General features: G+C 40.8%; 1 protein-coding gene across 1 annotated transcript in view; it reads right to left on the minus strand.

Annotated features, from left to right (window-relative positions):
- Positions 1–22,696, minus strand: part of LOC121378076 (beta-1,3-galactosyl-O-glycosyl-glycoprotein beta-1,6-N-acetylglucosaminyltransferase 3-like) — a 23,414-nt gene extending 718 nt beyond the window's left edge. The window contains exons 1-4 of the mRNA XM_041506176.1: positions 22,606–22,696; positions 21,835–21,902; positions 17,032–17,663; positions 10,257–10,488 (exon numbers count right to left, since the gene is read on the minus strand). Coding sequence (XP_041362110.1) covers positions 10,257–10,488; positions 17,032–17,663; positions 21,835–21,902; positions 22,606–22,696 — 1,023 coding nt within the window. The remainder of the gene's footprint in view (positions 1–10,256; positions 10,489–17,031; positions 17,664–21,834; positions 21,903–22,605) is intronic.
- Positions 22,697–22,907: the final 211 nt, after the last annotated feature.

Here is a 22,907-nt window from a genome sequence, read left to right on the forward strand (position 1 = left end):
TGTCAAACATTGGTAATTTTGAACAAATTTCTTTGAGAGATAAACCCAGTCGTATGCAACTGGCTGGAACAAGAAATAGCCCAATGGGTCCACCGGCGTGGATCGATCCCAGACCGACCGCGCATCAAGTGAACGTTTTACCACCTGGGCTACGTCCCGCCCAAAAAGAAGAGAGAGAGAGAGAGAGAGAGAGAGAGGAGATAGAGAGAGAGAGAGAGAGAGAGAGAGAGAGAGAGAGAGAGAAAACTCAGAGAGCAAAATAATCGGAGAAAACCTTTGGGTCAGGAAGTAACCCATGGGTTAAGCGCTCACTTGATGCGCGGTCGGTCTAGGATCGATTCCCGTCTTTGGGCCCATTGGGCTATTTCTCGTTCCAGCCAATGCACCACGACCGATATATCAAAGGCCTTGGTATGGTTTTACCCTGTCTGTGAGATGATGCATATAAAGATCCTTTGCTACTAATGGAAAAACTTGCGGTTTCCCTCTCAAAGACTATTGTAAAAATTACCAAATGTTTGACATCCAATAGCCGATGATTAACAAATCAATATGCTCTAGTGGTGTCGTTAAAAAAAACAAACCTTTTAACTTTTTCTTTCTTCCTTCCATCCACATAATCAAATGCACAGTTAAAGTTTGCCTGTTTGTTTAACGACACCACTAGAGATATTGATAATTAATCATCGGCTATTGGATGTCAAACACTTGGTAATTTTGACAAATTTCTCTTTGAGAGAAAACCCAGTCGTAGTGCACTGGCTGGAACAAGAAATAGCCCAATGGGTCCACCGGCGTGGATCGATCCCAGACCGACCGCGCATCAAGTGAACGTTTTACCACTGGGCTACGTCCCGCCCAAAACAGAAGAGAGAGAGAGAGAGAGAGAGAGAGAGAGAGAGAGAGAGAGAGAGAGAGAGAGAGAGAGAGAGAGAGAGAGAGAGAGAGAGAGAGAGAGAAAACTCAGAGAGCAAAATAATCGGAGAAAACCTTTGGGTCAGGAAGTAACCCAATGGTTAAGCGCTCACTTGATGCGCGGTCGGTCTAGGATCGATTCCCGTCTTTGGGCCCATTGGGCTATTTCTCGTTCCAGCCAATGCACCACGACCGATATATCAAAGGCCTTGGTATGTGTTACCCTGTCTGTGAGATGATGCATATAAAAGATCCTTTGCTACTAATGGAAAAACTTGCGGGTTTCCTCTCAAAGACTATATGTAAAAATTACCAAATGTTTGACATCCAATAGCCGATGATTAACAAATCAATATGCTCTAGTGGTGTCGTTAAACAAAACAAACTTTTAACTTTTTCTTTCTTCCTTCCATCCACATAATCAAATGCACAGTTAAAGTTTGCCTTTTGTTTAACGACACCACTAGAGCATATTGATAATTAATCATCGGCTATTGGATGTCAAACACTTGGTAATTTTGACAAATTTCTCTTTGAGAGAAAACCCAGTCGTAGTGCACTGGCTGGAACAAGAGATAGCCCAATGGGTCCACCGACGTGGATCGATCCCAGACCGGCCGCGCATCAGGCGAACGCCAAACGCAAAGATGCACACACACACACACACACACACACACACACACACACACACACACACACACACACACACACTTATTAATTATTTGCCTACCTTGACAGACCGGCTTTTTCCGACAGTAAGTCAAAGGTCGATTCTGAACTCGGGAGAGAATTTTCTCGACATCAAAATCAGAAAACCTGTCGTCTGCTTCGGTACACAGACTTGCCATTTTGGACGAGAAAAACACTCCACCACCCCCGGCTCTCTTCGCTTAATCCCGGTGTTGTCCGTTCACGCGCACATCCAGGCTGTTTCCCACGAAACTCTTTCTCTCCTCCGTAATCCTCTCCAAGAACTCAGGCGCAATAGCTGCCATATTTTGCTCCAGATGGAAAAGAAAAGAAAAAAAAACCCACGCAGAAAAGAGTCTTGGAGAGAGGTAAGAAGAAAGAACAGAAGAAAAGGCCGAAAGGATAATCCGAAATGTCACGCGTAGAGTATCATGATTGGATCAGCGTGAACGGGTAGCAGTCGATAACTTTCTGTCGATGACGTCGTCGGTGAGGGACACAGACGTAAGACGCACACACACGCACGCAGCCGTATATCAGCACTCACAGGAATATTATTCAAGAGGTGTACTCTCCGTCTTAGCTCACTGGTGCAGATTTGTTTTTTCACTCTCTCTCTCTCCAAAATCCTAGCCTGGCTGAACCCAGCACGTACCGTTCTGCCCCAAGCTACTGTTGTGTAACGTACTTCAAGAATGCCATGAAGTGTTTTAAAAAATCATAAGTCTACGAGATGGAGATTGGGAGGGGGTCGGGGGTCAGCGGTGGGGTAAGGGCAACTGCCCTCCCCAGTGCTGGAGCATATCTTCGAATTCGGGAAAAAAAACGATAGAGACATTCCAGGTCTGAGGAAAATGAACTGGTCAGGAAAAAATGCATTGTGATTTATTTGTAACCCTATGTAGCTGTTTGGTAGTAAAGAAAGAAAGAAAGAAAGAAAGAAAGAAATATTTTATTTAACGACGCACTCAACACATTTTATTTACGATTATATGGCGTCAAACATATGGTTACGGACCACACAGATAATGAGAGAGGAAACCCGCTGTCGCTACTCTTTTCGATTAGCAGCAAGGGATCTTTTACATGCACCATCCTACAGACAGGATAGTACATACCACGACCTTTGTTACACCAGTTGTGGAGCACTGGCTGGAAGGAGAAATAGCCCAATGGGTCCACTGACGGGGATCGACCCTAGTCCCAGGGGTTGTAGATGTTACAGACTATACACATGTTGCGATAATATATCCAGGTGGTGACAACGCTGAAATATACAGAAATAGGAAATGGTATCAATCAATCAATGTACAAATAGTGTGAGATGTTAACCATAACATTACCGATATGGAAATTCGTTGGCAGAGGCGGATCTAGGGGGGCCCAAGGGGCCCGCCCCCCCCCCTAAATTTTGAGATAGTTATAATTTTATTATTATTAATTTTCTTTCTTTTTTTTACGATCCCTTTTCAAACCTCCCCCAAAGTTCCCTTGGCATTCCACCTCATGTCACTGCCCCCCCCCCCCCCCTGGATATTTTGGATCAGCCACTGGTTGGCCAGGTAGCACCCACGTTTTAGAAATCATTATTTCAATTGCCGCATCCTAACCGCACGAGTGCGAAGCGACATATTTATATGTTGCGCCGTACGCTTGTGGTTAGGGTACGGCGATTAAAATCAATGAATTCTAAAATAATGGCTCGAATCGCTCGCGTTATGGTGTCATTAGGTAGTAGGTGGGTTAGTTGTTAATTGTTAGTGAGTAGTTAATGGTTAGAGAGAGAGAGAGAGAGAGAGAGAGAGAGAGAGAGAGAGAGAGAGAGAGAGAGAGAGAGAGAGAGAGAGAGAGAGAGAGAGAGGGGGGGAGGGTGTGGCCGGCTTACACCTACCCATTGATCGTTAACAACTCGCTCTGAGTGTGAGCCGGTTCCAGGCTGCGAACCCTGTACCTACCAGCCTTATGTCCGATGGCATAACCACGACGCCACCGAGGCCGGTTTGTTTTCAAAACAGCCCTCTTCTTCCCAGGCTGTGTAACCCAAGAAACCGATGACGGGCGATAGAAGAAGCGGTGAACAGATGCTGTTTGGGTTGAGTCCAATAACCCAAGGCTGGAGTTAACAACTTTACACGGCTGGTTGTAGTTCAGTGGTACTCGCCTCAGACCGATCACCCCTGATGAACGTTTTGTCCCCCCCCCCCCCCCGTCCTCCCCCAAGCAGTACCCCACGACCGGTACATTAACGGACGTGGTGTATAGGCGTACTGTTACGTCTATGAAAAAACAAAAACAAAGAAAGAAATGTTTTATTTAACGACGCACTCAACACATTTTATTTACGGTTATATGGCGTCAGACATATGGTTAAGGACCACACAGATTTTGAGAGGAAACCCCCTGTCGCCATTACATGGGTACTCTTTCCGATTAGCAGCAAGGGATTTTTTATTTGCGCTTCCCACAGGCAGGATAGCACAAACCATGGCCTTTGTTGAACCAGTTATGGTTCACTGGTCGGTGCAAGTGGTTTACACCTACCCATTGAGCCTTGCGGAGCACTCACTCAGGGTTTGGAGTCGGTATCTGGATTAAAAATCCCATGCCTCGACTGGGATCCGAACCCAGTACCTACCAGCCTGTATACCGATTGCCTAACCACGACGCCACCGAGGCCGGTAAAACAAAACAAATTCCGTCGCGAAAGAGCTGTTAGTCGAAAACATCTTACAATAAGTTTGTTTTGTTTAACGTCACGACACCACTAGAGCACGTTGATTTATTAATCATCGGGTATTGGACGTGAAACGTTTGTAAATTTTGACTCGTAGTTATCAGAGGAAACCCGCTACATTTTTTCCTAATGCAGCAATTGATCTTTTATATGCACTTACCCACAGACAGGAACGCACATACCACGGTCTTTGACCTGGGCCCGTGATTATAAAACTTTAGAGTCCAGACTCCATCTCAAATGATGTCACGTGCATGCAATTTGTATGGCGTTGTCATGATATTAGTGTCTCAGACTCTATTAGAGTCTCGAGTCTAGACTCTAAAAGTTTTATAAACTACCAGGCCATTTCTGGTGCACTGGTTGTAACAAGAAAAAATCCAATCAGCTGAATGGATCCACCGCGGTGGTTCGATCCTGCGATGCAAGCACCTCAAGCGAGCACTCAACCGACTGAGCGAAATCCCCCCACCCCCTCGTATAATGACTACACACTAAACAAAATCATTATTTATTCCCGTTTTGTTCACGAAAATTGAGTACGGTACCATCAGCCTAGCAACCTTTTGAAGCATGACGTCATAAAGGATACATGATGCCAAAACCACTTTTAATTGACAGATCCCCTCTTTACAGATATAGCTCAACACACTCCCTGGGAAGAGTCGAGGAGATTATATTAAGGAAAATAAATCAAGGCCCCCCCCCCCCCCCCCCCCACCCCCACCCCCCCCTTTTATTTAACAAAGTTATGACACTGTGTTACAGACAAATGTGAAGAAAGAAGAAGTAATCCTAGACAATAATATTTGTTTATAAAAATCGTATCGCTGCACAAGGCAGAGTCGAAAGGATGTTTAGGTAAAGTCGTGATTGCTTCCATGCTCGATCCACAATCGGGTGCTCGTCCTTTGAAGAGAACTGTGCACTCAAACGTGCAGAGACCGGCCTCGGTGGCGTCATGGTTAGGCCATCGGTCTACAGGCTGGTAGATACTGGGTTCGGATGCCAGTCGAGGCATGGTATTTTTATTAGCGTAAAACAATTTCACAGAAAAAGCCTTTAGAATATTTATAAAAACGACATTATTGACCAGGCACAGACACACGCTATTGTGCATGGCTAATACATTGTGCATAAATAGGAGACTATCACTACACAATTGCTTTTTTGGTCTAATTTCAGTATAACATAGTTTTAATGAAAAAGCCTTTGGGAATATTGTAAAAACGGCATTATTTAATAGGCACAAAAAGACGCTACATATGGTGCATTGCAAATACATTGGGAATTCAAGCTGATAATACAAACAAATTCTAATGTGCATAAAGACGAGACTATCACTACACAATTGCTTTTTTGGTCTAATTTCAATATAAAGTAGTTTTAATGAAAAAGACTTTAGGGATATTATAAAAACAGCATTTTTATACTGTTGTTTACAAACATTGTGTACCGATATATCTGACCTTAGCAACCAGTGTGTGTAAACAGGTTCTCAGCGTACAATGGTATAGTTCCTAAAAGCACTAATATTACAGTTATCAGTTTTACAGTTATTACCTCACTTAATTAATAAAATGATTTGCCATAATGTACAAACAATATTAGGGTTCGTTTAACTAAGAAAATAGCTAATCGATCGTACAAGTTTTGGAGGAAAATAAACTTTACTGAAGGGCAAGGTCGCTCTCGGCAGCCATGTCAAAACAGTCGATCAAACGGAAATTTATCTCTGGTTTATTTTTGAGCCCATGGGATGTTTTCAGTGTGTAAGTACACACACTTTGCAATTATGAAAATATTTCCATCAATAATATTAATGTCAACATTGTGTCATAGCTTTTATATGCACAGGAATTTGGGAATTAAATAAAGTCGAAGACCGCAAGACCAAAACACGGACGTCAAGTATTAAATTAACACATTTAGCGATCGTAATATACTAATATCACATAAATAAATTACGGCAACTATTTACAAACATAGTTTCATACACTATAAATATATTATTTTGAAAGACAACTAAATGTAGATCGCATTGTGCATCCAAACGATCGCTAATAACAATGGTTATGCAATTTCGTTTTTCTCTATAGTGCGCGACACGACAAACTGCACTACTAAGAATTTCATTAAACAATAACTATAATAAATGGCATAGTTCCAGACATTACAGAATACGAGCAAATATGCAAATAATTACTACTAAATGTAAAAATAAATATTCTGTTTTGTCCAATATTAAAATTACTTGAGAAAAAGGCCATGTCACAGCACACAGTTGAGAAAATTGTTGAGACAGCCATGACAATATTATTATATATATATATATCCCTCCCCTCCCAAAAAAAACAAAACAAAAAAACTAACCAAAAAAAACCACCCACCAAGAAACAACAAATAAACGAACACCCCCCCCCCCCCCACACACACACACACACACAAAAACCCCAGCATCATCAGTTCTGATTTGATTTGTTCCTCCAAGAAGAATCAATTTTGGATCCAGGGACAAACTATGGATGTTCGAATATATGTCAGTCAACAATTTACGAAAATTCATCCCAAAATGTATTTACCAACACACATTGAGAAAACAAATGTAAATGTGTTTCTGACTCAGTAATGCAAAATGAACAGAGATTAGTTTCAGTCCTGTTTACTTTAAATAAAACCAAAGTAGTGATAACAACTCTGTGAAATATTCTGCAGGGTGTATACCACCAAATCAAATTCCATAGATGACAATAGTAACATAGGTGGCTAAAACTCAATCCTGTTTACTTTAAATAAAACCAAAGTAGTGGTAACAACTCTGTGAAATATTCTACAGGGTGTATACCACCAAATCAAATCCCATAGACGACAATAGTAACATAGGTGGCTAAAACTCAATCCTGTTTATTTTAAATAAAACCAAAGTAGTAGTAACAACTCTGTGAAATATTCTGCAGGGTGTATACCACCAAATCAAATCCCATAGATGACAATTGTAACATAGGTGGCTAAACCTCAATCGACATATACACCGCGGATATATAACTAATACCATCCCTCACCCTTACAATAAATCCCACCCACCCCCAACACTTTTTCTGTCCTGGACAGAGGAGCAGGCCAAGGCCGGCACCTGTGCCCACGACAGGCGTGCGTTACAACAACTTGCTCCGAATGTGCACGTAACACCTCTGACCTGACCTGACTGGACTCGAGAATAATCAAACTAAAGCTCTGTGGCACCAGATTTAGGAAAAAAATTATTATGTATTTTAGACACAGTAGCTTGCGACCATTTGCTTGTCGACGATTGTCAATGCATTACATATAATTTCCTCTAGCCTTCGCCTACATATCAATATCAATAAGGGGACGTGACTCGAGCTAGTATTACACCTGTCAGTCGTATATTACACCGGACTACACAGGCTGGTAGGTACAGGGTTCACAGCCCGGTACCGGCTCCAACCCAGAGTGAGTTCTGAAGGGTTCAATGGGGGGATGTAAGGTCACTGCACCCTTTTCTCTCTCACTAATAACTAACAACTAACCCACTGTCCTGGACAGACAGCCCAGATAGCTGAGGTTTGTGCCCAGGACAGCGTGCACACACATCAGCTATCTGGGCTGTCTGTCCAGGACAGTTGTTAGTTGTTAATTGTTAGTCAGACAAAAGAGGGCGTAGTGGCCTTACACCTACCCACTGAGTCGTTAAAACTCACTCTGGGTGGGAGCCGGTACCGGGCTGCGAACCCTGTACCTACCAGCCTGTCGTCCGATGGCTTAACCACGACGTCACCGAGGCCGGTTTCCTTCTTCAGTAAAATTACTGCACTAACAAAGACACCCCGGCTGTGCCCTAATTTGTGTGACCTAAAGCTTTGAGGGAATTAACTATATTTTGTTAATTACAAAATCCAGTGTTTTGTAGTAACTATTGTCAAAATTTGAAACACCTAAATATTCATCTCGTGTTTTGTTGTAATGCCATTCTTCGATACAATCCAAAGCGTAAGGCTCAAAATCCAGGTGAAATTTGTTTGCAAAGAGTTGTTTCCCTTTCACCAACAACGGTAAATCTCCGACCCCAAAAACGCACACACTTCTAACAAACTTGCCATGACACGGCGGAGCCCAGATCGTATATCTACCCAAGGATGGCTTGCGTGGTCCATCTAAAATAATTTTAACTGAAAAAAAAGTAAAACAAAATTAATTAAATTCAAAATAAATAAACTAATGGACAGAAAGTGTGTTTTTATCTTACGACACCACTAGAGCACATTCATTTACCACCCCACAGACAGGATAGCACATACATTGATATACCAGTCGTGGTGCACTGGCTAGAACGAGAAATAGCCTAATGTGCCCACCGACGGGGATTGATCCCATAAACCAATGAATACTTATACCTCCAGCTATCCTGCCAGCCACGCACACGCACACGCACACATTTATTATTTATTTGTTGGGTGGGACGTAGACCAGTGGTAAAGCGCTCGCAAAACGCGATCGGTCTGGGATCGATCCCCGTCGGTGGGCCCATTGGGCTGTTTCTCGTTCCAGCAAGTGCACCACGACTGGTATATCAAAGGCCGTGGTATGTACTACCCTGTCTGTGGGATGGTGCATATAAAAGATCCCTTGCTGCTAATCGAAAAGAGTAGCCCATGAAATGGCGACAGCAGGTTTCCTCTCTCTTTCAATATCTGTGTAGTCCTTAACCATATGTCTGACGCCATATAACCGTAAATAAAATGTGTTGAGTGCGTCGTTAAATAAAACATTTCTTTTTGTATTTATTTATTTTATTTTTCGATTGGCTGTAACATATAATTATTTTATTTACGTTTACTTGGCTTGATCTGCCTTTATTTAAAACAAAATTAAATCTACATTATCTCTTTAATAATAATGTTTTTAAAATGTAATTGTGATGAAACAATTATTATTATTATTATTATTATTATTATTAACATTATTATTTTATGTCTCATACTGATGAAGGGTGGAAGGGTGAATAGAAACACCCTCAACCCCACCCCACCCAAATAAGTCCTATTAGGATAGCAGAACTAATACTTATTACAACCATTGTAAAATGTTTTTGACCAATTGAGCCTTTTAGATGACGTAACATACATATTATATACATTTTTTTATTTAAAATATCAGTGTCTGTATTTACAAGGTGTTAGTTGTTGTCCTAATGCTTGTAGTAGTCCAGACCGGATTTTACATCCCAATAATTTCGTACGTACGAAAAAAAAAAAATATATATATCACATATAAAATTAAAAACTGAGTGCTACAAACATTAGTATACCACCGCAAAAATATACAGACATTGGTATTCTAAACTAGAAAATATATTTAGTATGAAATAGTAGTCGCCAACAAGGCTGTGTTATCGCAAACATCTTACAATGGCTGCAAACCCAGGACAGTCTCTTTAGTCATGAAAGGGTTAGACCGGCTTTACCGGAACATTTAACGAGTAGTCCTTAGCTATTGAATTTTTATATTAAAGTGGAACATCACTTAATATCTTGCCTTTACCATAGTTTGACACCCAATAGCCGATGTATTTTTCGTGCTGGGGTGTCGTCAAACATCTATTCTATTCTATTCTATTCTATTCATATTCATATTCATATTCTTATTCTTATTCTTATTCTTATTCTATTCTTATTCTATTCTATTATATTATATTCACGAGTGTTCCCGATAATACCGATTACCAATTTTATATGGGGGTGGGGCAACTTACTGTTGGTGGGAGGTGGGGATGGGGAGGAGGGGCAACCGACACTCGCTACGCCACTGTGTAGTAGTTAGCAGCGTATTGGGGCCAACTCGGATGTTTCCGTGGACAAATATAATATAATGAATGACGAAACACTCTTGAAAGTACCAGACCTTTATAGGAGCCCGGCACGCCGAGGTGCGGGTTGTGGTTGAGTGTGTTGAAATAGGTCTCGTCGGGTATTGACGTTTTTTTCACCCACTCCAGAAGGTCCCTGGAAGTCTGGTTATGGAGAAGATAGTCCACAAATCCCCGACTCGCCACGACGTGAACCGATCCTTTCACAGGCCGGATGTTGTGCGGCGGTTTTCCAGCGTTTTTCCAGCGACCTTCGAGATACCTGGAAGAAACGATAACAACTTTATTGCCACCGGTAAAATTACCAAGGGAAATAGCACAACAATCTAACAAAGTGACCATAGGTGTACGGGCTACGGTTTTTGTAGGGGGTGGGGAGTGGGGGGGGGGGGGGGGGGGGGAGGAGGCTGGCTTTTGCACGAATTAAAAGAGAATTACCGAATCTGGATAATAACATTTATTCATCAGGTCTTAATCTAGAATTGAAAAAGTAGAAGTGACTTCTCCCTTCCCAGAAGAAAGCAGCGAAGTATGATAAAAATTGGCGAAGTGAACATTTATCGGTACATTTCGTAACGTTTCGCCCCTTTCCGCGTTCAATCGGAAAAATTCCAAATTTTACACTGTTCTAATCGTAATATTTCGATATAAAATACTACTTCCGGTAATAAAGTTTAAACAAAACAGTTGTATGTTTCATTAAAAACGTGATATTAGTAAGTAGTTGATAATGTGTCGTTATGTTAAAGTTACATTCTCTGGTTACCATATTATAACATCATGTACAAATGTGAAATACAAGCTCAAATGCACTTTTTAAAAAGTCGTGTGTGTTCGCTATGAACGGATATCGTCAAACGTATACGCTTGATTCGTCGCCTGTGCCGCCATAGCTCGGCAAAGTACAAACGACAGCCTGTTGTCAGTTTCAGTTAACACGTGCGTTTGCCAATTTCAAATTGTAGGGTTCGTCTCAAAAAATTAAAAGAGAAATCTTGCGCTGTACGAAGAACGTTCGATTGAGGATACGGTACTAGAGTCTTTAGTTAAAACCGGTTTGATCTTGACAACGTATTATCGACAGTCGTACCTTCCTATTTCAGAATTGATATTTTATAAAGTGTTAGTAGAACTTTCAAAGTTTAGTTTGTATACTAGTAACACATTAATCATGTATATATTTTTAAAATAAAATATACTAAAGTAGACAATGAACGTTTTCACTTCTTAATTTTACGTATTAAAATCGACAAATTCAAATAAATATTATTTCGTTTGGAAAGGATAAAGTTGGGGGGGGGGGGGGGGGGTTGTTTAATGACATTAAAAATTAAGCATATTGATTTAATAATCATCCGACCCCATACAATTGTAAATAAAATTTGCTGAGTGCGTCGTTAAATAAAACATATCCTATCCTTCCTTCCATCTGCTGTTGGATGTCTAACATTTGGTAATTTCGACATATAATCTTAGAGAGGAATCGGGTGCATGTGCAGGGGGAGGGTATTGGAGGTCGAAACCCTTACTTACCCAAGCTTAAAAAAAATTGAAATATATTTTTGGGGGGAGCATGGCCCCATATAAACTTCGCGCAACACAGTCTATAACCCAAACCCCGCTGAAATCCCTGCACACGCGCCTTGGAAACCCGCTACATTTTTTTTTTTTTAGCAAGAGATCGTTTATATGTACCATCTCACAGACAGGATATCACATACCATGGTCTTTTATATACCCGCTGATGGGGATCGATCCTAGACTGACCGCGCATTTCCAAAAAACACCGTTTTAGGTCTGAGTAATGAATAAAAATAACATATAGTCTTGAACACAGTACCCTCTTCCTCTACCCCTAGAGCGTTACGTAATTAGTAACACCCCCTTATATGTAACGCGTATGCCAACCGCTGGCCACTGTCAAAATGTCAAGCCAAATCCCCCACCCACCGACCCTTGAAAAGGCGTTGTACTATACCTCTATGGATATAAATATGTTTTGGAGATATGAGACGACCCCTCAATCAAGACAGTTAAACGCGCTCTGCCACGGATGGTTGACCTAATTACTGACCCAACAAAATATTATATGACAATATATACATTTGATTTGTACCTAAAAGTACTTTATTGAACCATCTATATAACCACCATATCACACTTATTATTGATATTTTATAAAAATAATTGAATTATGGGTACGGTCCCTAATTCTGAGAAAAATAACAGCTATTTGGAGAGCAGAGGTGTGACGTATTATTTTGAGTCACGTGACGGGCATTCCCCGAATAACCGCAGTGCCAAAACGATTTACCAAGCTCGTGTAACGAGAACGCTTGACCGTCCTCTGCGACGTAGGGTAAATAGAAAGAAAAAAAAAACCAATGAAAATAAGTTATTAAAAATTAATAAAAGATGTACTGAATGATATTAAGCTTATACATTAATTTATTTTAGTAACAGAATCATGTTAAACGTCGACAATCCCGACTAGTTAGGCCTTTGCATCTATAGGTAAATTTGACCGGCCTCGGTGGCGTCGTGGCAGGCCATCGGTCTACAGGCTGGTAGGTACTGGGTTCGGATCCCAGTCGAGGCATGGAATTTTTAATCCAGATACCGACTCCAAACCCTGAGTGAGTGCTCCACAAGGCTCAATGGGTAGGTGTAAACCACTTACACCGACCAGTGATCCATAACTGGTTCAACAAAGGCCATGGTTTGTGCTATCCTGCCTGTGGGAAGCGCAAATAAAAGATCCCTTGCTGCTAATCGGAAGAGTAGCCCATGTAGTGGCGACAGCGGGTTTCCTCTCAAAATCTGTGTGGTCCTTAACCATATGTCTGACGGCATATAACCGTAAATAAAATGTGTTGAGTGCGTCGTTAAATAAAACATTTCTTTCTATAGGTACATATATCGTTAGTCGTACGCGAAAAACTCTAAACATCTGGATCATAAACACCGTCATTTTCCACCTTGTCAAATTCATTATTATACAAAATATGCCATAACAGCTGACTTGGGATAGGAATTGTTACATTTTTAAAGAATACTCTGAACTAAACGGTATACGATGCGACTATATATCCGAAGGCCGTGTCTATAGCCTCCATTAATGAGAGCTGGCTATATTCACAGCAAAAATTTATATAGGCGGTAAATAAGTGCATGTATTTGATTGATCCATATTACCGAACCATCTGGAACAGGAGGAATACATACTAAGTACTGTACAAACATTGCATTTTCTGAACAGGGGACGGGGTGGTGAAGTATATGAATTTAGCGGACCCCTTTGTGTACTTTTTCCATAGATATATGAATAGTGTCATATTGTCCCTACAGTACTAACAACAAATTAATTATAATAAATAAATAAATAAATAAATAATAAATAATAATAATAATGATGATGATGATGATGATGATGATGATGAATAAATAACTAAATAAAAATAACAATTACAAATTATCAGCGGCTGATGTAGATTAACTGAAAGAGAAACTAACTACGGACAGTACACAAACTAACAACAGGGCTTGAACTTAATAATTTTTCACTGATTGCAATTTTGAGGCTGCTTACGTAAATTTTGTAAAAAAGTTAATTTTACCGTAAATAAATATGACTAAAACGTTATTTTGCTGTATTTAGTCACATTTCAAATGCTCAAAATTGCAAAGGCCAATAAAACTCAAAATACATTTTTTTATAGGCTACTAGTAAAGCTTAGACCACTCCCGGGTCCCCCTATAAATTTATGTAACGTTTCTGTAACAACCACCCCCACCCACCACACCCCACCGCGACGTGATTGTACCAACATTATAATACATGTAATAATAATAATAATACATAATTATTATTACTATTACTACTACTACTACTACTACTACTACTACTACTACTACTACTACTACTACTACTACTACTACTACTACTATTATTATTATTATTATTAGCCTACTATTACCTTTTTGGAGTGGAGGGGCGGTGTTTTATCTGGAGGAGTTTTGGCTATAAAAATGCAAGATTAAAGGGACATTCCTGAGTTTGCTTCATTGTAAGATGTTTCCAACTAATAAAATATTTCTACAATTAAACTTACATATTAAATATATTTTCTGGTTTAGAATATCAGTGTCTGTGTATTTAATGGGTTACTGGTGGTCTTAATATTTGTAAGAAGCCCAAACTGGGTTTCGTCTTCAAATAATTTCGTACGTACGAAAAATATATATTTTCGGAAATAAAAAGAAATTTAACCCAGTACAAATATTAGAACGATCAGAAACATGTTTAATATACAGCCACTGATATTTTATGCAGAAAAATATACTTGATATTTAATTACAATCGTTAAAAAATCTCTGTTAGTCGATAACATCTTAAACATTGCAGCAAACTCAGGAATGTCGCGTTAACGTGCGTGCACACACGCACAAACGGCAGGCTGAACTTGTCCCTGCACGTAGAACTGGATTCAACTGGGTTAAGTAATAATTAGCCAACCTTTGGACGACAAAACATGCAACAGTACACTGTTTTTTTTACGCTATACATTAAAACCGAAATACCACTTTGCGAACCAGTCAAAATAATTTGCACACGCGCCTAATAATAATAATAATAATAATAATAATAATAATATTAATAAATGGTGAGTTATGTTCCGACTGTTTATTATTTTATTTCAGCGTATTCACGGTTATTTTCGTCATGAAATAATATATTTTGTATTATTTGCCATGTATATAGCCGGCCCTCATTTGCCAAGTCTCTATACATGGCGATCGTTTATATAAAATCCACAAATACATTATACGGTTGTCGTATATATAGCTTCATCACTACGAGTCTGTTTTTCCGTATTTTTATGACTTTTTACAAGAAGACTTCCAAATTTTAAAAATAAAGCGTGTCGTGGAATTCCCTCGATTAATTTTTTTGGATCATACAGTAACTAGGTTTGGTATTCCAAATGAATGTAATTTCCATTTATAATGCATATTTAGAGAAACAAGGCCCACTAAATCCGTGATTGAGCTCCTTTAAATGTGAAAACCGAGATCGGTACGAGCCCGTCAAAAGTGTCCCACTTTCAAAATACTGGCTTTGTTTTTGACCTGGATAAGCCAGCGTAGTGAAATCAATGCGGAGTGCGGCGTCATATATGCACCAACTGTAATTGGATTTTCTGTTCTATATGCTTAAATAATAAAAAAATATTCCGGATACTGCCGCTTTAAAATTAAAGTATATGAATCATATTAATAACATTACTACCAAACAGCTATACAGGGTTGCAAATGAATCACTTCGCCTTTTTACATTGATTACAACTAATTTTGAGGGTAAAATGATAGAAATACACATGGTAAAAAACGTCGCTCAGTTTAGCACATTTTGACCGAATATCTCTATCATTTTTGCCCGAATTTAAGGTTTTGGATCCCTGCCCTCTGTAACGAACGGTGACTTAACCTTTGTTTTTAAACTTGTTTTATTAGAAGCCAAGTTGCTAGGACCTTCAGAGTCCATCCATCAACTATTGGACGACTTGTTGAATGTCATCAATAGACCGGGAGTGTCCGTGATCGACTTCGACCTGGTCAACGTCCCGTTACGACCCCACGCCAAGATCGGCAGATTTGACGACACCACCTCCGTGACCGGTTCAGAACTGCGACGATGACAGCAAGCAACACGATAGGACGTTATGGAAGGCCTATCCATCAGATGACGGTCATCCGTCGACTCAGAACGTCTGGACTCAGATGCAGACGCCCGTACAACGGTAACATCATGACAGCGCGACATCGTGCTGCGAGACTACAGTTTCCTCTCCAGAATGGTAATTATCCATAAGCCTTTTACCGGAGCATTGTTTTCTCTGTCTCCTTTGCCAATGAAAAAGCACGTGTGTACAGGAGACCCCATGAACGGTACGCTGACGAATGTGTGAGGGAACGTGATCGGATGCGGCGGTTGTCTGATGGTATGGGGGGCAATCAGCTGTGATTTTAGGAGTGATCTCACCATTGTCCACGATGCCCTTACAGCCCAGCGTTATGTTGACGTTATTCTAAGACCAGTTCTCCAGCCACTTTTGCGCCGTCACCGAAGACCAAGAAGCCCTCTTCTGTTTCAACAAGACATTGCCCGTCCACATACTGCAAGAATTACCCAGGCATTCCTGCAACAAGCCGGTATCACCGTTATGAACTGGCCCGCCGTTTCACCGGATTTGAACCCAATTGAACACGTGGGATGAGGTAGGACGTCGTGTACGTCACCGCCAGCCACCACCGCGTAATGTCGCTGAGCTTGCACAGACGTTGCAGGAGGAGTGGAGTAACATTCCTGTGGCTTATTTGAGATGTTTATGCCAATCCTTTCTCCGTCGTCTTCACGCATGCTCACGGGCCAATGGTGGACACACCAGATACTGACCTTAATATGGGGTGTGGGGTGGGGGTGGGGGGGGGGGGGTGTGTGTGTGTGAACTTTTCGATTACGAATGCAACTCGATTACTGATGATAACTGGCCATGTTTCCATGTGAATGTATCTCATGAATACCAGTCATTAATATCATATTACATTATCCATCAATTCATTAATAGTTTGTCGTTATTTGCAATGAAAAGTTGTTTTTGCGTTTTCATTGTGTGTCAGTATAGATAGATAGATAGATAGATAGATAGATAGATCGATAAATATATATATGTTACATACAAATAATACTTTTAAAAACCCACAACCATCCACTAATGAACTAAGGAATATAATTTGTACTTACCGTTTGGATGTCCCCATAATATCATTGGCACCATTGTAAGCCTTTAGTATTCTCACCATATCGTAGTTCGTCTTCAGTGGGAACTCCTGTCCAGCAACATTAATAAAATACTTCCACTTCCGGTACTTCCACAGTTCCTGCAAACAGATTAATTCTGGTTCTAATACGGTGAATGTCCCCCATTTTACGTCTACAGATCGTGAGGTCACGAACACATTATTAAAACAGTTTGAGATGCTGTGAATGGCAGAAGATATGTTAGTTGAAGCCTTTTTATCCACGTGAATACAGTAATAGTTCTGTGGGCGATAAATGGCACGTAAAAGACGTTCAACCTGGCTGACGTCTTTAAACATAAGAATGCTGAAAGCTATTGGAAAGTTTTCCTCTTCTGACGTCATTGGTTTAAGGATGTAGCCTCTTTTTAGACGAAACACTTTACAATCTTTAGCAGCTGTTGTGAAATAAGAGTCGGGAATACTCGGTCGCTTGACATTCCTCATAAGCTGTTTTACTTCCTGCAGAGTAACTTTACTTCCGGCTGTCAACCCGCTGCAGTTGACCTTAGTGACGTCACGTTGCGGAATAATACTACTTTCCTTCAATTGTTCCTCTGTGGATTTGTCTGTGTGCTGAAATGCGGTTTTACTGAAACCTACTTGAGAATTATCACTTGCATTTGCATGTAGTCTTGAAGGACGTTTGAAAATGCTAGACAATTCGCTAAACCGAGTTCTATCACCAATCATATAAAGCAGCAGAATTCCTGATACACAGAATAGAAGAAAATGGCAGAATATCCGTGCATGTCTTGTAGATGGTTTCTGTAATGCAGTCGCCATTGAAACCTAAAAAAAAAAAAAAAAAAAAAAAACTCACGGAAATTAAAAAACAAAACAAAGCAAAACAAAGCAACCCCTCCCCCCCAAAAAAAAAAAAAAAAAAAAAAAATCCACAAAGAAACCAAACATACTTTACAAATGGGAAACACTCTCTTATAGTAAAGAAAGACGATTAGATGTTGAAATTTATGATACGTTCATATCCCACCGTACCGTTTGTTGGTTTTCTCTAATACAACTTCCAGTGGCGGATCCAGAAAATCCATTTAGGGGGGGGGGGGGGGGGGGGGGAGGCAGTGACATGAAGTGGAATGTCAAGGGAACTTTGTGGGAGGTTTGGAGGAGGATCGTAAAAAAATGAAAATTAATATATTATAAAATTATAATTATCCGCCTCTGATTTCAAGCCTTGTAAAGTTTCTTTCGGACGTCAGTATATCTTATTGTTTAGAAAATAATTGTCTGCATACTCAATGCGTTTTTCACTGTCCTACTATTTGTAGGCGTACAAGACAACTTCACCCTAGTACTGGAGCAAAAGCTCAAATTCGGACAAAACGTATAGAGATATTCGGGGAAATGTGCTACCCTGAGACCTTTTTACCATGTATTTCCATCATTCTACCTTCAAAATTAGTTGTAATCCATGTGAAAATGTGTAGTGATTCGTGTGCAACTCTATATAGCTGTTTGGCAGTAATACTAATATGAATAAATATTTGTTGGTTTTCAAATCCAATTTAACCTACGCGCTCCACAAAGTATATAAAGTTTGTTTTGTTTAACAACACCACTAGACCATATTCATTTATTAATCATCAGCTATTGAATGTTAAACATTTGGTAATTTTAACATATAGTCACAGATGAAACCGACTACATTTTTATCCCATTAGTAGCAATGAATAATTTATATACACCATTCCACAAACATGATAGCACATACCACGGCCTTTGATATACAAGTCATGGTGCACTGGCTAGAACAAGAAATAGCCCAATGGTTCCACCGACGGGGATCGATCCTAAACCAACCACACATGAAGCAAACGCTTATCACTGAGTTACGTCCTGTCCATACAACACAGGTAATGCGAAAGGTAACTGGTTACTCTTTCTGATTGGCTGAAAGGATTTTTTATATCCAGTATCCCACAGGTAGGATAGTGCATACCACGGCGTTTGTTACCACATTTATAGAACACTGGCTGGAAAGAGAAATAACCCAATTGGCCCATCGTCGAGAATTGATCCTAGATCCATTGTGCATCAGGCGAGCGCTTTACCACTGGGCTACATCCTGCCTCCTCTATCTTAAGGAGACTCTGTTTCCCCACCAGCATTAGCATGTTTCCTAATACAATATCTTCTTCTTCTTCTGTGTTCAAGCTACAGTTGATCATGCTTTAGATTTGGAGTCTGCTTATGGTGATAAAAAACGCTGTCTCTGTCAAGTCTTCTTTGGAACCTCAAAGCTTGACAGCCAGTGTTGCTCCATTTGGCCAGTGTTTTATCCTGGCTTCATTGTAGAGGGGGCAGAATTGCAGGATGTGCAATGAGGACTGTGGTTCTGTTTGACATGGACATTCGTCAGTGTGCCACTTTCAGGCAGTACATATGGAATCTGAGATGGCAGTGACCAATTCTTAGCCTGAAAATGGTTGTCTCTTGGTATCTCTCCAGATGATGGATTGGATCCTTGGTTGTAGCGTGGGTGCATCGGAACTTTCTCTTAATTATGTTTTTTGTCTCCATGAAGGAGATAGGATGATTTGGCTTTTCCATTATGCTTCCCTCCTTTGCCAGCCTGTCAGCATGTTCATTCCTTGCAATACCACAATGTGCAGGAACCCACTGGACTACAACTTGTATGTGTAGAGAAAGGTCAGCATCCCTGTTGAACTGTTATTACTAGGTTTTCTTCAAGTGACTGTATGGATTTGCAATCTGTCAGGAACACAACACATGTGATGGAAGTGGATTCTTCAAATTGATGATTCTGGTGGCTTGAAGTATGTTTGTATGTATGTATGTATGTATGTATGTATGTATGTATCTATGTATTTATGAATATTACGTTATTGTTTCACCTTTTGAGGACAAAAGCTACATATTGCACGGGGGTACTGTCATAGTGGCAAACTTAGTATATTCAAGTTAAACAAGAATCGAAATAGAACACTCAAGCATGAATGACACTAATTACAGTTTAAACATTAAACCTGCCAAGAAGGATAACTAAACATTAACTAAAACCTGCCAACATCATCAATCAGCTGAACCAGCTAATAAATGGGACACAGAATATAATTTACAATAGGTCTTAAGGGCGAATCCGATCTACCAACAACGATAAGCAATACAATAAGTAACAAACATGCCAGAAGCTTCTTAAACTGTTACGGCATAAAGAAATAATAGGCAATTAAAACCTATAACAATCAAATATCCACTTAGATGCATACGTAACCGATTTGAGTCGGGTCCCATATAAATATGGTACAGCTCAGATCCAGATCATTCTCGCTTACGGATTAGGTGGACATAGAAATAGGAGCAGTTCTTGTACTAAGGATCAAGGTAAGCCATTTGTTGTAATAGTTAGCATTTTCCATTGACATTTTGTGTACTTGTTCTTTTCAGTTTAGACATTTAATATTATCTGTAGTTCTCTGGATCTTTGCAAGTGCATATATTTTAGTGTGTTACGCTCTCTAGTGCATAATAACCAGCCTAACTAATGTATACTCACCTAACATACTGTACCAAACATTTAGATTAAAACCCAATCGAAATGGAAGCCACTAACACCCAATCCATAGTTAGCCAGGTAGCCGGGCCTAGCCCACCACAAACCGAGAGTATGAATGGTCTTATACCAAATGTAGAAACCTTGTTAGAAATGACGGACACACCTCGATCCCCCACCCCCCACCTACCCCAACCCCAATGACTAGGACATCGACCACGAAACCACGGGCGGCCGCCTTGGAGGCCTGTCCCGTCGGTGAGGTTACATACCAAATAGACGAGAATGTGGAATTCGTTCCAACCTGTCCCAAACTTAGGGCCGCTGAATTAGCCCATCAAGCTAGCGCTTAACTCTGCTACTAAGTTAGGAAACCTCAACACCCCACGGAGCTCTATCAAACGTAGAGGCTCCCCCGATCTAGCAGTAGATATAAGCTCCGATGAGGAAAGTGATAGTGATGGAGAAGCAGATGTAGAAACGGTTAACCCTGAGATCAGAAACCAGTAACCAATTCCAACCCACAGTTTAGGGCAGTTAAACGGGAAAGGAGATCTACTAAACATGGAGCATCACCGATGCCCAACAAATTAGTTGGAATTAGAAAAGTCCTATTTAATCAGACCAACCCAATTCTTTACCAGTACTTTTACTGGCAACAGGCGGTAGCGACCATTCAGGAGGAGAAAACCCAAAATAACGTGACCGAGGTTATCTTCCATACTCGTCTCGCCAATGGTGAAACATTCATCAAAGGCGATGAGGAAGCACTTGTAAACCTGGACACGCTATTTGAGTTTAACGCAGAGCCAAACAGCCAGGATACGTCTACAGTTAGACTAGTTTCCATTTCAATCCCCCCCCCCCCGGGACGAAACCAACGTTTGCTAACTCTATTCAAACCCCCCTCCCAGTGGTCAAATCGCATTACAAACAGAGTTGTCAGTGTGGTCGAGAAATCCACACAAGGATCAATGAAGCCATTAATAAAAAAAAGCTTTCAGCGGAAAATCAACTTTAGTGACAACAAAGAGCAAACCACCCAAACTGACATCGCGCCGATAATTCAATCCACCATGCCAGCCCAGGCCCATAGCTCAAGTCAAACGGTCACGGCGGACCCCACCGAAGTCACAACGTCCGCCACCGAACATAGCATCGCAGGTAAGATGGCCAGCCCTACGTCAATGTAAGGACCTCCAAACAACTTACCGCTGACAGCCGAAATGTCATTCTAGCAGACGTCTCAGGAGCCATCAAATCAACAGCGTCTGCCGTGACTAGCGAAAAAGATAAACCGATTAGGAAAGAGACAGGAAACGCCCACTCAGGGCAGATTAACAAAGAGAGTATGAACACCAACCCGGTAACTAAGTCAACCACAGTGATAACTACTACCACACCCATCACTATCACCCCCTTCAGGGCCGTAGTTAGAAATAAGCGTAAAGCCAGGAGCCCAGAAAATAAGCAAACTAAAAGGGAGCGAAACCCCCACTAAAAAAGTTAGGGTAGCTAACAATAAAAAACCAGCAGGAGCGCTCAAAAACAGTGGACCAGCACCCAAAAGACCGGGACCGTTTTACAAGGAAATTCCCTGTAAATCAAGTAAAAATAGAAGCCAACCACAGCTTCAATGTGAAAATACAACTCATACACGACCGGTAGGGCACTCTGCCAGACCGGCCGTCCAGCCGGCTGCTGCAACAAAATGGATTTGAAACACTATCCACTGCCGGCCAAAACCACCTCTACTCAAATACTAAAAGAAAACAACTCAGAACTCGGCATTCAGGAAGCAACCACTTGGTCCAACGGCTATGTTCAGCTCCTTGCTAAACCACAGTCGGAAAGACCAACCATCAAAATAAATGATAGGATTCACCAGCTCATTCCATTTGAAAGGAAACCAAGCAAGTGTCAACATTGCCAACAATGGGGACACGGTGCGGCTAAATGCCGCCACCATAAAGAACTCCCTACCTGCCACAGGTGTGGGCAGAAACATGAGAAGAGCTCCCGGAACTCCCCCTGTACAAGGCCGATGCAGTGCCCTAACTGCCTCAGCCGCCATATGGCTCATGATACCCGGTACCACCACTACCAAAAGGCGCTCCGCCAACTAAATAACCATAAACCAGATAGTTCGCCCACCAGCAGTAAAAAACCTACAACGGTTAGGCCAGCAACCGCAGTCACAGCAGGCTGCTCATATGCTGAGAAACTTAAAACTTCAACCAACCAAGAGGTCAACCAACTTAAATTAGTCATAGAAACTCTAGTTA

Source organism: Gigantopelta aegis, chromosome 7, assembly GCF_016097555.1.
Source record: "Gigantopelta aegis isolate Gae_Host chromosome 7, Gae_host_genome, whole genome shotgun sequence".
NCBI classification, from domain to species: domain Eukaryota; kingdom Metazoa; phylum Mollusca; class Gastropoda; order Neomphalida; family Peltospiridae; genus Gigantopelta; species Gigantopelta aegis.